General features: G+C 35.2%; 1 protein-coding gene and 1 non-coding gene across 2 annotated transcripts; one reads left to right on the top strand and one right to left on the bottom strand.

The window, feature by feature from the left end:
* Positions 1–492: 492 nt before the first annotated feature.
* Positions 493–1,038, bottom strand: LOC131148076 (uncharacterized). Its single transcript, XM_058097812.1, has one exon. It carries the CDS (start codon positions 1,036–1,038, stop codon positions 493–495), a length of 546 nt encoding a protein of 181 aa, XP_057953795.1.
* Positions 1,039–12,201: 11,163 nt separating this feature from the next.
* LOC131150012 (small nucleolar RNA R71) lies at positions 12,202–12,309 on the top strand. The gene has a single exon (XR_009135399.1). It is a non-coding gene; the product is annotated as a small nucleolar RNA R71 (small nucleolar RNA).
* The last annotated feature ends 4,097 nt before the right edge of the window (positions 12,310–16,406 follow it).

Below are 16,406 nucleotides of genomic sequence, written 5' to 3'. Positions count from 1 at the left end.
CATAAATGTTGCAGGTGCATTAGTCAAATTGAAAGGCATAACCATAAATTCGTAATGGCCATATCGAGTTTAGAAGGCTGTCTTTGGAACATCGTCCGCCTTCACCTTCAACTGGTGATACCCAGATCGTAGATCGATTTTGGAGAAGATTTGTGTGTCGTGTAGCTGGTCAAATAGATCATCGATCTTGGTTAACGAGTATTTGTTCTTTATCGTTACCTTGTTAAGTCCTTGTAGTCGATGCACATCCTCATCGACCCGTCCTTCTTCTTCACAAATAGCACAGGTGATCCCTAAGGAGAAACACTCGGTTGAATGTACCCCCCGTCTAGCAGCTTCTGACGCTGTTCCTTCAACTCCCTCAATTCTGCAGGAGCCATACGATACGAAGCTTTCGATATTGGCGTTGTACCAGGAACCAACTTTATACCAAACTCCACCTCACGATCTGGAGGTAATCTCGACAAGTCTTCTAGGAACACTTTTGGGAACTCACACAACATGAATCTTTTCCAATTCACGTTCCCTTGCCGGCGTGTCTTTCACAAATGCCAGATACCCTTGGCATCCCTCCAAAAGTAATCTCCTAACCGTGGTTGGAAAGTACTGTCCAAAGAACAACTCTCTAAAATGGGCCCACGATATCGCCACTGGAATGGGTCGATGCTCCTCAAGCATTCTTATAGACTTCCACCATCTTTCTACTTCGCCTGGCAACTTAAAAGTTGCAAAATCCACCTTCTGCTTTTCAGTGCAGTTTAGGACGTCCAGTATCTTCTCAATCTTCCCGATCCAATTTTCAGCTTGAACCGGGTTTACACTTCCCATGAAAACATGAGGCTTCAGCCGGGTGAACTGATCAATAGAACAACCCAGCTTAGCCGCAAGACGATTGTGCCCCCTATTCATCCGAACCACCTCAGCCATTAGCTGCTGAGCAAAATCCCGTAGAACATTCGTGGAGTCACTGCCAGCCTTAGGGCCAGTTCCCTCACTACTACTGCCTCCAACATTGGCAATATTTTCCCTGGATTCCATCTTGAAAAGCAATTGAGAAACTCATCTTAGTACTTTAATACTCTACATATCGGTTACTATCACAATACTAATAGACTCGTGTTTCCAATTCTACCTTCCCACTCAAACTCAAATTCTGCCCCTCTACTCGGAAACAAAACCGTCAATAGATTGCCGTGGTTTTCTGAACCCTTCAAAAGATCCAGAAAATCACAGAAGTCTGTCAATGTATTCATGTCTCCAAGTATAATAAGAAAAACTCAAGGTCTTATCCTTGTCCTATACTCTGGTATATTCTAGACTACAAAAACTAGCAAATCTTAAGTTCTACACATATCCCTAACCAAGCAGTATGAATCAAATCACACTTCTGACTGGTTAAGGCTCTGATACCAACTGTAATGACCCGACCATTTATATGGACCTAGATTGCTACCATACATACATAATACCTGTACCTGATCAACATACATAAACAATCCGCCCTAAATAGGGACACACGGGGTGTATCTCATACATAATTGTATCTCAAATGTTGTGAAAAAACATAAACATCCATAGGGATTCTATTAGACATATACTAGAGTTCTAACTGTATCTTTAATACAGTAGATCCATACTTAAAACATAAACTGTATTACATCCCAAAAAGAAACTAACCAGGCTAACAACCCAGTATTAGTACAAAAACTTACTCCTATCAATCAAATTCTAAGCTCCAAAGTCTCACTAGAAGACTAGGATCGATGCCTTGAAGGACCTAAAACAAAGGTTGTAAGATTGGGGTGAGACACTTCTCAGTAAGGTGGAAGATATTACAACAACATGGGATTACATGAATTTATTCTAGTTAAAATAGTTGCACAATTCCACATTCATAATATTGCACCATAAGAGATATACAAGTATAATTCAGCATCGTTACAAGCTAGAGTTCCCGAGGTTAGGGTAGGGTATATGCCTATACATTGTACGATCCCTCCACACGATGCTCAACCCTGTGACCTTGCCCATTTTAGTTTTTAAATCATGTATATGAATATTTAGAACAACGACCAGCTTTGAAATGTCATAATATGCCTATTTACCTCATGGCACAGGTTGTGCACTGATAACTGTGACATGCCTTGTTCGTGCAGGCACTGTCAAGCATCTATTATTTAGTCCAACTGCCCCACATGGTCCATTATTTCACCAATGGTCCCAATACTCTCGCAAGCTAACTATCTATGTACCCACACTGATTCACATGTGTGGTTGCACTATACTTTACTAGCAACGGAACTGTGCCTTTAGAAACTGGAGTATCTTTCAACTTCTTTAGTAACAAGTTGTGGTCCCATTTATCATATATACAATTTACAATGAAAACGTAATAACCTGTGCATTTCCAATATTTTCACAATCTCATTAATGAACTAAACAAGCATTCTTTCTTTCTTTCAAACTGAGGTATCAACCGGCACACATACTCTCAATTTACCCCTTTTCATATATAAAACTCGGTATTTAACCGGTACTTGTTTTTCGCAGTTTTAGATAGTATAATGGAACCTTAGTTCCTATAGTTCATAACTGTATGTACCAATACATTATAAGTCTATTTAACAACATATATCACGTTTGTTTCTTCAAAAACTGCTTTAAGGAGTAATCGGTTCAAATAGTCATTTAAATGAAAAATGAGGGTTCAAGCATCTCCTACTAGTAGTTTAAAGCAACTAGGTAAGTTTTTAAAACGTTTGGAGATCATATGCAAAAATCCCTAAATTTATCAAAACCATAAAAATAATTAAACTGACACTTTTACACGGTAGAATTTCTCAAATAAACAGCCATAACGTACATAATAGTATAGACTACAATTTTACCGATTTACTTTTCAAAAATAAACTAATGTAAACAAATTCTCTAACCTTAAACCTGAAATCGAAACACGAACGAATCGATCTAGAACAACGACTCAGGGTCCCCAAAACCTAAAAATCGAAGAACAATACTTCAATATAATTTTCTATACTACCAATCTACCGAACAAAAACCGAATTCAGACCCTTACCTCGGTTTTAGGAAAAAATCTTAAAATTCTACAAACGAAGATCCGTTCCACAATAAACATAGAAATTCTCCTCCTGATCCACGTGGTAATGACAGATCGTGGATTCTGACAATGGGCGGCGCGAAATCCTAGAGAGAGAGAGGGTTGGTTCGAGTTCTAGAGAGAGAGAGAAAAAAAAATGAGAGAGAGAATGAGAGTTTATAAATAAAACCTAACTTAACTTTTTAAGTAATCAAAATAAATATCTCCTCCAAGATATTTATATATAAATATCTCAAAATATCTTTTCCAAAATATCTCCTCTAAAATATCTCTTTATTTATTTATTATTTTTTGGGTCGGGTTACTACACCCTTTGTGTATGCTTACAAGTTTCCTCCCCTAGAAGACCTGAACCCACGCTGATACTAGAATCAGACCAGACCTGAACCCACTCTAAGACTAAAACCAGACCAGGCTTGAACCCACTCTGAGACTAAAACTAGACCATACAGGAACCCATACTAAGACCAGACTAAAACTAGACCCAACTGAAACCGGCCCAATAGCCCAAACCGTGAACCCCAAACCTAACTGAAACTAGCGCAATATCCCAAATTGTGAACCCCCAAACCCAACTGATACTAGCCCAATAGCCCAAACCATGAACCCCCAAACCCAAAATCGTGAACTAAACTAGCCCAGTAGCCCAAATTGCAAAAGCCCAAAACCCCACTGTTTAAATAAGATAGAGTCAGCCCAACCTTTTAAATAAACCTAGGTCCAAAGCCCTTTTCTTTTAAACAATCACCCGACCCAATTTTTTTTTAACCCACACGGCCCAACCTTTTAAACAAACCTATTGTTTTAAAATAAAACACGACCGACCCAATTTTTTTAACCCACACAACCCAACCTTTTAAACAAACCCACTGTTTTAAAATAAAATAGAGCCGACCCAATTTTTTAACCCACATGGCCCAACCTTTTTAAACAAACCTACAATTTCAAATAAAATAGGCTAACTCAATTTTTTTTAACTCACACGGCCCACCATTTTATAATAAAACAAGGCCGGCCCATTCTTCAAAAACACCCTAAAGCCCCAAACCCACCGTTTTAAAATAAAACAAGGCAAACCCAATTTTTTAAAACAAATTGCAGCCCAAAAGGCACATTTTTTTTTAAAAATAAAAACCTACTTTTGGTTTTTTTTTTTAATTTTTAAAATGAACCAAGGCCCAAGCCACACTTTTTCAAACACCTGAAGCCCATACCAAAGCCTGCAAGCCCAAACTGAATAGACCTCACGGGTTGACTCGTCCAAGTCAACCCAAGTCCAACCAGTTAAGTCCAAGGCGAGTTGACTCGTTCTGAACCCATCCAACCCAGAACCTTCAACTGAACCCAAAAATCATTACAAACTACAGATTCAAAGCACAATCATCACAAACTAGCACGCATACTAGATCTAAAACACAAACCAACATGCACACCAGATTTGAAACACAAACTAGCACGCACACTAAAACTGAACACAAATAAGCACTCACACCACACATAGATCTACACACAAGCCACTCTTCAAACCTAAATAAAACAAGGGAGAAATCACTTTTTTGTTAAGGGTTTGGAACCCGCTTGGCACCAAACATGCATCGATAGCCAATGCAAAGAACACGAACAGGAGGGGGGTATTTAAACCAAACATAAAACCCTCGTACTAGGGTTTTGAATCCTCACAGAGGTTAGGTTAAAACAAAAACAAAGAGAAAAGAGAGTGAGAGGGGTGAAGAACCAGAAGACCCAAAGGGACTTCGCAGAGGATAGAGAGAGAAAAAGAGAAGAGAGTGAGAGGGGTGAAGAACCAAAAGACCTAGAGGGTCTTCGCAGGGGATAGAGAGAGACAGAGGGGAGGAGAGTGCTCGGGAGGAGAGAGAGAAGGAGAGAGGGAAAAAATGGCGGAAATAGAAAAAAAGAAAAGAGGCTTTTATATGTAGGGTTTAGGAGACACGTGTCACCACTGATGGGTGACACGTGGCTCAATAGGGTCCATGTATTAAGTACTAGGGAAAAATAGGGAAAAATTCTTTGAAAATCCTAGAAATTTCAAAAAAATATAAAAAATATTTCGAAAAATCCCCACAATTTTTTTTTAAAAAATATGAGAATATTTTAAAAAATATATTTTCTCGATTTTTAAAGGGGTGTGTCCCTATGATTTTAAAAAAAGACAGTGGGATATTTTTAGATCTCATCTGTATCGGCTCTGAGGGGGGTTTTTCTAATAAGATCTCCTCTTTTTGAGGTCTTAATAGACATTCCTAAAATACACCTGAGTTTTCAAATTTTCTATTAATTTTGTACGTTTATTTGTTTTGTTTAAGTTTTATTTAAATGAGAAAATTAAGATTTATTAAATTCAATTTGAGGATAATTCTTAATTAATTAGGTACCATTCATAGAACGGGTGCGTAGGGGGTGTGAATACCTTCTCTTTGCATAACCGAACTCTCGATTCCAATCCTGGTATGTGTAGACCAAAACTATTTTTTTGGTAGTAATTAGGTGTCTTAACCGCACCAAAGAAAATAGGTTAGTGACGGCTCCAATTTCAATTTTTTTCAAAAATCACACATATTTTATTCCCTCGCTTCCCTCGAAGCACACCACGCTCTCAGGACATCGCGACATGTGTAAAAAATTTTGAGCCACTCAAGAGCTGACACATGATAGGGTTGCCAAAGTCAAAGGTTGTCAATGACGTCATGCTGACGTCACCCTATCAAGTGAAATAAAATAATAATAATAATGAATAAGGTGAACCACATGTCACCATTGTAGGTGGACGCGTGGCTCACTAAACTCAACTAGGCTGAGCCCGGTTCAGACCGGTTGAACTGATATGATTTTATGAACTATTGGTTTTTATTTATTTTTTTTATTTTTAATTTGTAATTGGTTTTTAATTTTTAAAAATTGAAATAGAAATAATCAAAATCAGAAAAAAAATCAAGAAAAATATTTTAAAAATAAGGAAAAATAAGGGAAAAAATATTTGAGTTATTTTGACTCAAAATAAAAAAAATGAAAAAAAAAAATGAGGACAAAATATTTAAAAATTGTATAAAATTTTTAAAAAATGTTGAAAAATTTTGGAAAATTTCTACAAAATTTTGAAAAAAATCTAGAATGTTTTAAAAGACTTTTTTGCTTAAAACTTGATGATTTTACTTTATTTGTGTGTGTGTAAAATTCTTAATAGCTTGAACTTTCATATTGGAGGTTTTGTGTTTGAAATCTTTGAGAATAGATGGGAAAAAAAATATAAATGAGAGCATATGCAATTTAATAGGCCTACAATCGACCAAAGCCAAAAAAATATTGAACCTGGACAACCTACCATACTTATTATACAAATCACCTTTAAGCAAAACTAAGTTTATTTTTCCTTTCAATTGGTCAGGAAAACAAATGCGATGCGTATAACAAAAACAAAAAATTTTCTCCTTAATATTCTCATAAAATTTCACCAGGTTATCCAAATATGGAGTTTCAACAAGATAGTTTGTGCAATTACAAACACACGTATGCTCATGTTATAACTTGTAAACTATGAAAGTGGACATTCAATCAAGAGAAATACTTTTTTTTATTATTATTTTTTTAAAATATTTCAACTCCTCAATAATATTTTACTTAATTTTTTTTTAGGTATAATTGAGTCATCAAATAAATCTATAAAAGTGAAAAGTCAATATTTTGTTTAAGGGTTGATTATTGATTTTTATATTTAAGGTCAAGAGTACGATTATGGACAAGGAAAATATTTATTATTGTGAATTAATAAAAACTAAAAAATTCTAAACTATTATTTAATATTGATTAAATTATTTGCTATTAAGGAAGAAAATTCATGAAAATGTTCAAAATGGAGTCCATATAAATTTATTTTCCAATAGTTAACACCAAAATTAAATTATCATGTGAGAGACAAACCCCCTTTGTGTTCACGGAAAGGGTTATTTTGTACTCTCCATGAACGTATAATTTAATTCTTATGTTGTTAGTATAAACAATAATAAATTTTTTAGGCCCAATAGTGAAAGCCAGCCCAATCCATCCTACTTTTGCCTGCTTAAATCTCATTGGGCCAAGCCCATAGACTAACAAAACAAAATAGAATGGGTTCCAAACAAAAGCCCAATCTTGTCAACCTGGTGCACTTGCTAGTCTCACATAAAAAATTTTAAATTCAAAAAAATGGTCCAAGACCTACTAATGTGAAATGTCTTAATAAGACAAAATGGTGAGGGTAGTGGACTAAAATCGTAAGGCTAGTTCAGTCCGATAGTTGTATTAGGTATTAGAGATACCTTGGGAGTACTATCATGTGTGTACAAACGTACACTAATGAGGGCGTCAGAGATTGGATGATTGAGAAAGTCACAGTCTTAAATTGGATGTGTAATAAGAAAATTTTGGGCTTATAAGGATGCTTTGGACTCGAGTGAGCTGCATTTTATTAGGCAAAATCATGAGACTAGTGGGCTAAAATAGAAAATAGCTCATTGAAATTGGGTCCAAAATTATTACATTAGCGGTACAGTCGATTTATTTGGTTGATTTTGTAAAACATTTTACACTAATTTTTTTTAACCTCAAAATAATGGATTGTTTGGAAGCATGATTTCAAGTTTTAGATTTGAAATTCAATAGAATTTTATATTATATTTTTTCTTCGCATAAATTTAAATTTAAGTTTAATTAGAATTTTGGATCAGTTGCTTGATTAGTTTTGTTTGATTTCTTCATACTTCTAAGCAACCCTCTCAAAGTGTAAAAAGTAAACGAGAAATTTTCGATGATGAAAATGTAGGTTAGGTAATCCCACACACAAAAACAATATTGCTGATAAAAGAAAAAGGACCTAAATTTTCAACTTTTTTTTTTCTTCTCATATATACATTTTGAAAAATTATGCTTTTAAAAATTCATATTTGAAAAATAAAATAATTAATAAATTATTAATATTACATTTAGGAAGATAAAATTCAAACTTTACATTTAAATTTGTGTAAATTTAGACAAGATATAATATAAAATTATATTAATTTGTAAATTTAAATTTAAAAATCGAAATCTATAATCCCAAGCATTATCTAAGGGGTCGTTTGGTATCATTGTAAAAAATTAGAAAAACGAAAACCAGCAACGAAAACCAAAAACCAGCAACATCTTTACTTAACATTTATAAAACTAATACAAATTGAAAGTTTGATTAAAAAAAAAAACTCATTTTCATCCTTAAATCAAAATATTATAAAAATATAATTAAAATAATAAAATCACAAATAATACACATTAAAAAATTACAATAATCAAAATAAAATTTATTATAATTATTTTTACTCTGTAATTAAAAAAAAAAAAAGAAATACAAATCAAGTTGTAAAAGTTGGTTGCGAGTATGAAAAACTTTATGTTAAATATATAAGTATAAAATTGGTCTTTTATATATATCCGAGTCTTTACTTTTTCACACTTTATTCATTTTCAATTTGAATAGGTTTTTATTTTATTATTTTTATTTTTCTCCATGATTAAAGAATGACTTTAAGTTCAAGATACAAAGCAATTATCATATGTGTATTTCTTGCACTAAATTTTACTATATTCAAAGGCAATTTTCTCTATGTGTACCAATAAAATTCAAGAAATTGACCTCTTCCAATTTTATTTTTGAATGTAGTACACACCACTTTACCTATGATTTTTATTTTATTATATAGAAGACTAGGGGTGTAAAGGAACTTAGCAAAATTGACCATACTAAAAAAAGCGTACTAAATTGGTCGATTTTTCTTCTATCATTTTAGTTCAGCCTAGAAAATTAAAAAGTCAAAATTTTGGATTCGATTTTGATATTATTTTTTATAATCTGAGTATGAAAAAACTAAACTAGTAAGGGTATATATGTAGCGCCCCGAACCTGGTGGGCCCGCAGTGCTACTATTTCCTATAAATTATATCTCTGATACCATAATTATGACGATCTGAACCCAAACAGGGGTCCTGGGTGTCCCTGTCCATACGCTCAATTTAAACATGCAATGGAAAATAAATAAACCTCAATCACATTACTAGAGTTCTAAACCATCCTAGTTACACATTTGTATCTCCATGTTTGTTAGCTTTACTGTGATCCCAAGAGGGGGGGGTGAATTGATATTTTTAAATCTATCCCCTAGGTATTCCTTCTAACAGCACTTTGTTCACAATCCTATGGTCAATCTAGTGTAAGTAATATCAGAAATTAAATAAAGCAATTTAATCAATTTCACAAACACCAGAAAGTCACTCATGCAAGTTTCATCGTTTATATGTGATTTAAGAGCAGTATACTCACATGAAGTTAATCAGAGGCACATTTAGAGTTAATGCAATCATATAAGTTCGAGTATAAACAGGTAAGCTCTCGAGGTGTGTGTGATGTGTGTGACTCAGTAGACCTAGGACGCCAGTGGACACGGACAGAACGGTCGCTTTGACTCGGCCTACCTGGTATACCCTCAAGAACACTCAAAGAAAATAAGTTCACTCGTCATATGTGAGGAGGAGTGTCGTGATCAAACATCCCACATATTAAAAGGAATAACTCTAAGTAAATGGAGTGGACTAGTCTGGAAAGGATCTAGCCTATCTATGAGGTGTCGGGTCTTTCACCCTAATATCTTCTCACCTACTCGCCATATCCAACTAAGACCACCCTAGATCAACTCATTCACAAACTTGTCGTGAATACATCTGAGGCATTAATCGGTTGAAGAATCTTCATATGTGGAAAATATGTGTCGTATCCTTGTGATATGTATTTGGACCAGCATTGACATTTCATTTCATGCGCATGTGTATTGCTTATACTTTATTTTGCTCATTCTTCATTTTCTGTCTTTTCTTGATCAATTAGGACAATCATAACACTTCTTTTGTAATCTTCATACCATCAATGGGAATTAAGCTCGAATAGTGGTCTATGAATTAAGTCTGTCTCTAGGGGTGGCTCAGCCTTCACATCTTGAGTAGGCTACAAGACCTAGGCTTCTATCTCCCCACTAGAAGTCACCTCTAGGCTAGCAAATCAAAAACAAAGACTAGTGTACAAGGAATCATCCAGAAAAAAGAGAATTGAGTTCCATGAACTCTGATTTGATATTAACGCTCAAAAGGACGATACATAGCTTAAGGATATCTTACAAGGTGTCATAGTCGCCACGGGTGTTCTCTCAATGCTCACAGGAAACCCTAAGTGCAATGAATCACGTGAGTGTGTATTCAATCTCGTGAGATGTCATGTAAATACAGAAAATTATAGAGCCAAATTAACACGAATGTACTACCAATCAATTATTCATAGAGTCATAAAATCATATAAAGAGAAACTACGCATAAATGACTCAAGTGTGTAGTTCTTAGGTTATATGCAGGTATGTGAAGGGTACGAGTTATAAGCATAGCATAATTCAATGTAATTTCTCACTACTCTTCCTTTCTTTCTTTCCTTCTTTTTGATTTTTGATGATTTTTTTTTTGTTTTTGTTTTTGTTTTTTTTTTAAATATAAAACCCAGTACGTATACGTGCATAGTGTCACATGCAAATGCTCACCCCCCAACTAAAATGGAATATTGTCCTCAATGTGAAAGCATAGGGGAAATAGAAAAACTGTGCACGAGAAAAGTGGGGCGTATCTGGATGAAGAAATAATGGAAAAGGAAAACTGAACTAAAGGAAATTGTACCTATCAATAAACTAAAAATAAGACATAATGAAACAAAATGAAAACAAAGGAAAGCAAAACATCATAGTGTGTCTGGAGGAGGCTCAGGAGGAATTTCGTCCGGTGGGTGCAAATTTATAAATTGAATTGGAGGGTCTCCAAATTTGAGCCACCACAATGGGTTAGTTTTGTTATCTGCACAGAAGTGATCTCTGAATAAATCAATGCTCTCCACAATATCAGACAACACATTTTCAAATTGTCTTTCTTGTTTTAACAAGAAAGGATCCTTATCCAGTATAGTTTCTAGGAAATATACTTCTTTAAGAACCGATTTTTGAGGAAAAGTTTTCGGAATAGTTACCTTTGGTTCTTCAGAAGTATCAACATTAAAATTTGTACCTAGTTCCTTGAAGGTTAAACTCTCACCATTCTGCTTAACTTCTTCATCTAGTGCACCAGTCACCTTACCACTGCTGAGATTTGCTTCGACATTGCAATCATTGACATTTGCTTCAATAGAGGATAACGGTTCCCTGATTGCAATTTGCACTTGAGTATCTAGCTGGGCTTGAAATTTAGATTCATCTATCTCCAAAGCATTCAATAATGTGTTCAGCCTAGTCAAATCGGTGCTTATCTCGTTGATGGCTTGAGAAGTTTGAGAGTTGATCACATTTTGGCTTGCCATGAACTGTTGCAAGCTAACGGTTAGCTGTTGTATGGAATCTTCCATTTCCCTTCTTTGCATTGGAGGAGGCTGATTTGCAAAGTAAGAGGGTCCCGAGACTTGGCCAGATGCTGCATAAGGAATGTATTGACTTTGTCCTTAGGGAGAAGGCTCCTCTTGGTCATTCGTCCAACTGAAATTTGAATGACTTCTACAACCTGCATTGTAAGTATCAAAATAAGGTTCATAAGAAATCTCAGAAACCATATGCACCGGGTTAGACTGATTAAGCAAAACTTCCTTAAGAGCAGGAATAGTTGGACATGCATCAGTCTCATGCCCTGGATCCTCACATATGCTGCATTTTTTAGAAGATGATGGTAAAACATGCATTTCATTTACCTCCTTAAGCTCAATGGAATCTAACCTTTTGGACAACAATGCAAGCCTAGAATTCAAATCATCAACTTCTTCCAATTGATACTTACCACCCCCATTAATACATTTTTGCTTTTCAGATCTATCATACACATAAGAGACAACCCAAGATTGGGCGTTTTCAGCCAAATAATCAAAATAGTCAAAAGCTTCTTCAGGATTTTTATTGAAAAACTCACCATTACACATTGTTTCCACAAATTGCCTCATCTTTGGTTGCAACCCCTCATAGAAAAAACTGATAACCCTCAAATTCTCATACCCATGGTGAGGACATGCATTTAAGAGGTCTTTGAAACGTTCCCAATACTGATAAAATGTTTCCACATCCTTTTGGCAAAAATTCATGATTTGTCTTTTCAAAGCATTAGTTCTTTGCATGGGAATTTTTTTTTTTAAAAACTCAGTTTGCATTTCTTGCCAAGTCTCAATGGATCTTGGCCTTAAGGAATAAAACCAGGTTTTTGCCTTGTCTTTTAAAGAAAAGGGAAACAATTTCAGTCTTATTACCTCTTCAGTGCATGTTCTATCCATGAATGTGGAACACACTTCTTCAAACTCTTTAATATGCAAATAAGGGTTTTCAGATTCAATGCCATGAAAATGAGGTAACAATGGAATCATCCCAGGTTTAAGATTAAAAGCATTTGCATTTAAAGGTAGAATAATGCAGGATGGGGTACTGGTCCTAACAGGTTGCAAATATTCTCTAAGTGTCCTATTAGGGTTCTCCATATCATGAGGTTCATTCTCAGCCATGATGCTACGTGTATCAGATGGTGATTCAAGTGATTCAAGTGAAACAGGTTCACTCGATGATGAGATGGATGAGTTTGTCCTGACTAGTCTAAATGTGTTATCTCTTGCTCAACCAGTCATACAAACTTAGTATAAATGCAATAAAAGCAAACAAGTCAAAGGAGAGGAAGTAGATATCACCCAGGCTGTGAAGACGTTCACAACTCTAAAACACCTCTCTGAAATCTGAGAAACACTTCGATGACACCAATTAGTCCCCGGTAACGGCGCCAAAAACTTGACTCGTTCTGAGTTATGCTTCCAAGTGCAGAAGTGTCAAGTTGTATCAAGGATGAGTCTAGGATCGTATTCCACAGGGACCACTGAGTATCAAAGTATTTATGCAAGTTTAGTGAAATCCTGTTGCTGAAAAATGGGGTTTGAAAATCTTTTTGGTCTTTTACGATTTTGAAAACAGTAAACAAAGTGAGAGAAGGTTGAGTAAACTATCAAAATGAAACTAAAATTTTATCAATTTTCCAAAAATGTAAATCTAATAATGCAACCAAAACTAAACAGATTAACTAGAACAATTTTGCCAAACACTCGGATTACGGGTTCAACGTCTGTTTATTTCCACCGTTTACTAATTCCCTAGGCCTTACTCCTCTTCTTGTTAATCCAATCAAGGCATTAATAAGATGAAATTTTATTATTAAGCTCGAGTAAATTTGCCACATCCAAACGGAAGAAAATATAAACTCTTATTAAGCATCAACCGAATTTTATGTAAAAATAAGTTGATTAAAATCCTAGATTAAATCAAGGTCTTGATGTGCCTAACGTCAACAACAAAACAAGAAGCAAGAGCTAGCGATTTATCAACGATTTCTTTAATTTTCGGTTTTAACCAAATAAAAGTTTAACAATGATATCATAGGATAACTAATAAATCATGGAACGCAAACAACATCGACCTACAACTCGAGTTACCGAACTTAGCCACTCATGCTTGCAATAAAAAAAAAAGGTATGGAAATCCTAGTCTACTTAAGGGAATACCTAAATACGAATTATTAAAGATGACAACTATAAATAAGGAATTAAAATACGCGGGAATGGAAACTTAATCAAACTTAACACACACACACACACACACACACACACAAAATTGGATATTTAACCAAAGAAATAACTTGAACCACAATCACAATTTAAACACAAAGCAAACTAAAATTTAACACATAAATGATAACAAAAAAATAATAAAAACATGAGAAATCAAATTGGAATTAATTAAAAAAAGACTAAATTAAAACCACCACTAACTAGATAAACAAGTAAGAAAAATTGAACAAAAATTAAATGCTTAACAATATTCAATCTTAAAAGAAATAAAAAAACTGAACTTTATGCAATATTTAAAGTCTTAACAAAAATAAATAAATAAAAGAAATTAGGGAATAAAGAGAGAGAAGAGAGCTCCCGAAGTTTCAGCTGGTTGCAGCGGCTGCTCTGTGATGCTCTGCTGCGGCGGAGGTGGTGTTGCTGAAGATGGAGGAGGTTGCTGTGCTCTGCTTTCTGCTGTTATGTTGCTCGGGGCAGAGGATGCTGTTCGTTGGAGCATGGAACAGAGGCTAGAGGATTTGGCTGGCTGGTGCGTTGCAGGAACAGCAGTAGGAAGCTAAATCTGTGGAGTTGCTTTGCTGCAGGCAGTGGAGAGTTGCAGGGTGGCCAGAGCTGTGCAACAAGGAAGAGGAGAGGCTGGGGCTGGTGTTGCTGGAGGTGCAGCAGCAATGGGACAAGGGAAAACAGAGCTGAAATGAGAGAGAGAGCAGAGGGCAGGGGAAAGAAGCGAAGAGGAGAGAAGCAAGAAGAAGAAGAAGAAGAAGAAGAAGAAGGAGAAGAGGAAGAGAAGGATGCGGCTGGGGCAGCGCCCAACAGGGAAGAGAAAGGAAAAAAAAAAATGAAAAGGGGAGAGGGGAAACACAGCCCTAAGACCCAATCGCCAGACCCGACCCGGCTGCATGGCCGGGTCAAATCAAAGCCCATTTAATAAATATTCTTTCCTTTTTTTCTTTTTCATTTTTTTGTTCTCTGTTCACCACAAATATGATTCTTATGAAGCTCGTTTCTCACAAAACTCAAAACATGAAAGTTGTAGATAATCATTTTTTCTTTCTCTAAAAATTTGAATCGTCTCGATCGGAGCTCAGACGGAAACGTTATGCATGAAATACAAACAGGTGTTGGTTTTGGTTTACGAGATTTTTCCTACGACAAAAAATTACCAAAACTTCATAAATAATGCAATAAAATTCAAGAATGATGATTTTGGAGCTTTTCTAAAATATTGGACAATTTTGAACATTTAATTAAAAATATAAACCGTAAAACCCGGTTTAAGATGCCCAATTACGCAGTTTTGACGCGTAATCAGTCAATCTAGTGCAAGTAATATCAGAAATTAAATAAAGCAATTTAATCAATTTCACAAACACCAGAAAGCAGTAAAGAGAAGGGTGACACACAGATATGTTATTGAGGTTCGGCCAACTGCCTACGTTCCTGCCTTGGCTAACCAGCACAAGGATTATCACAATAACTTGCTCACTTAAATGGGTGGAGCGACACCTATACAAACCAGGTCAAATTAACATAGGGCTGACCTCAACCTTTACACTAATCCTTACCGAACTGGATTACCGCCCCCTTAGGCCACGCCTGGAATCTCTCAAATATATAATCAAAAGGTACAGCATAAGGGTGCTTTCACGTAAAACAGATTTGTAACCCGAATGCGCACAATCACAAACACCACAAATGATTTAAAATGTAAGCTCAGTGTGGTCTAGATAGTTCAACTCTCAAATATATATTCTATCAGTGTAGTACGCACGTGAGAGTGTTAATAATAATAATAATTTGTGTATTTCAAAATATTCAATCAAACGTATTTACACAGAATATCAAACAAGCCTCAAGAATGTCAATTAGTAGAGTATCTCAATCACATAAATATGTATGTGCTTGGACTTGCAAAATATATATGATCTTTGTTTTCAGCAAAAATATATGAGTGAATAAATATTGCAATAAAGATGTTTCACCTCAAAAACAAATATCTCCTCAAATGGTTTTGAAAATAAAGAGCGATAGATATTTGTAAATGATTTTGAAAATATTTTGCAACCAAAAGCAAATGCAAGCTTCTCAAGATGTTGCAATGAATATGCAATCTTAGAAGATCTAGTAAAGTCTTCTTAAGATGAACTTATCAGCAAAGTCCCCTAAGAATCCTTTTAGGTTTGGCTCTCAACAAAATGAAACAATCTCACAGCAAAGAGAGCAAACCTTTCAATCTAAACACTCAAGAACACTTACAGATGATTTAACAACTTTTAAAGGTAAGTTAGAGTGTATTTGGAAGAATATGAGCAATGAGAAATATTTTTCTTTGAAAGAGAATTTGATTTTCTATTTTTGCTAATCGATGCTTAATTCTTTCAAATGAAAAAGTATATATAGACACACCAAAATATTTGACTGTTGGGGACCTATTAGGGATTGTTAGAAAAGATTAATGACATTTAAAGCATTTTAACCATGTTTAAAAATTTTAACTGCGGTAAAAAATTAAGTGCAACCCGAGAGGTCCGGTCGACCAGATCAGTTTCGGTCGACCAGGACTCATATGGTTCGATCGACCGGGGGACTTTTGAACTG

The sequence above is a fragment of the Malania oleifera genome, chromosome 2, assembly GCF_029873635.1.
Source record: "Malania oleifera isolate guangnan ecotype guangnan chromosome 2, ASM2987363v1, whole genome shotgun sequence".
NCBI lineage: Eukaryota > Viridiplantae > Streptophyta > Magnoliopsida > Santalales > Ximeniaceae > Malania > Malania oleifera.
This window is presented reverse-complemented; position numbering and strand designations above follow the sequence as displayed.

Excerpts from the sequence above, each read along its gene's own strand:
- LOC131148076 (XM_058097812.1), bottom strand. The coding sequence starts at position 1,038 with ATGGAATCCAGGGAAAATATTGCCAATGTTGGAGGCAGTAGTAGTGAG.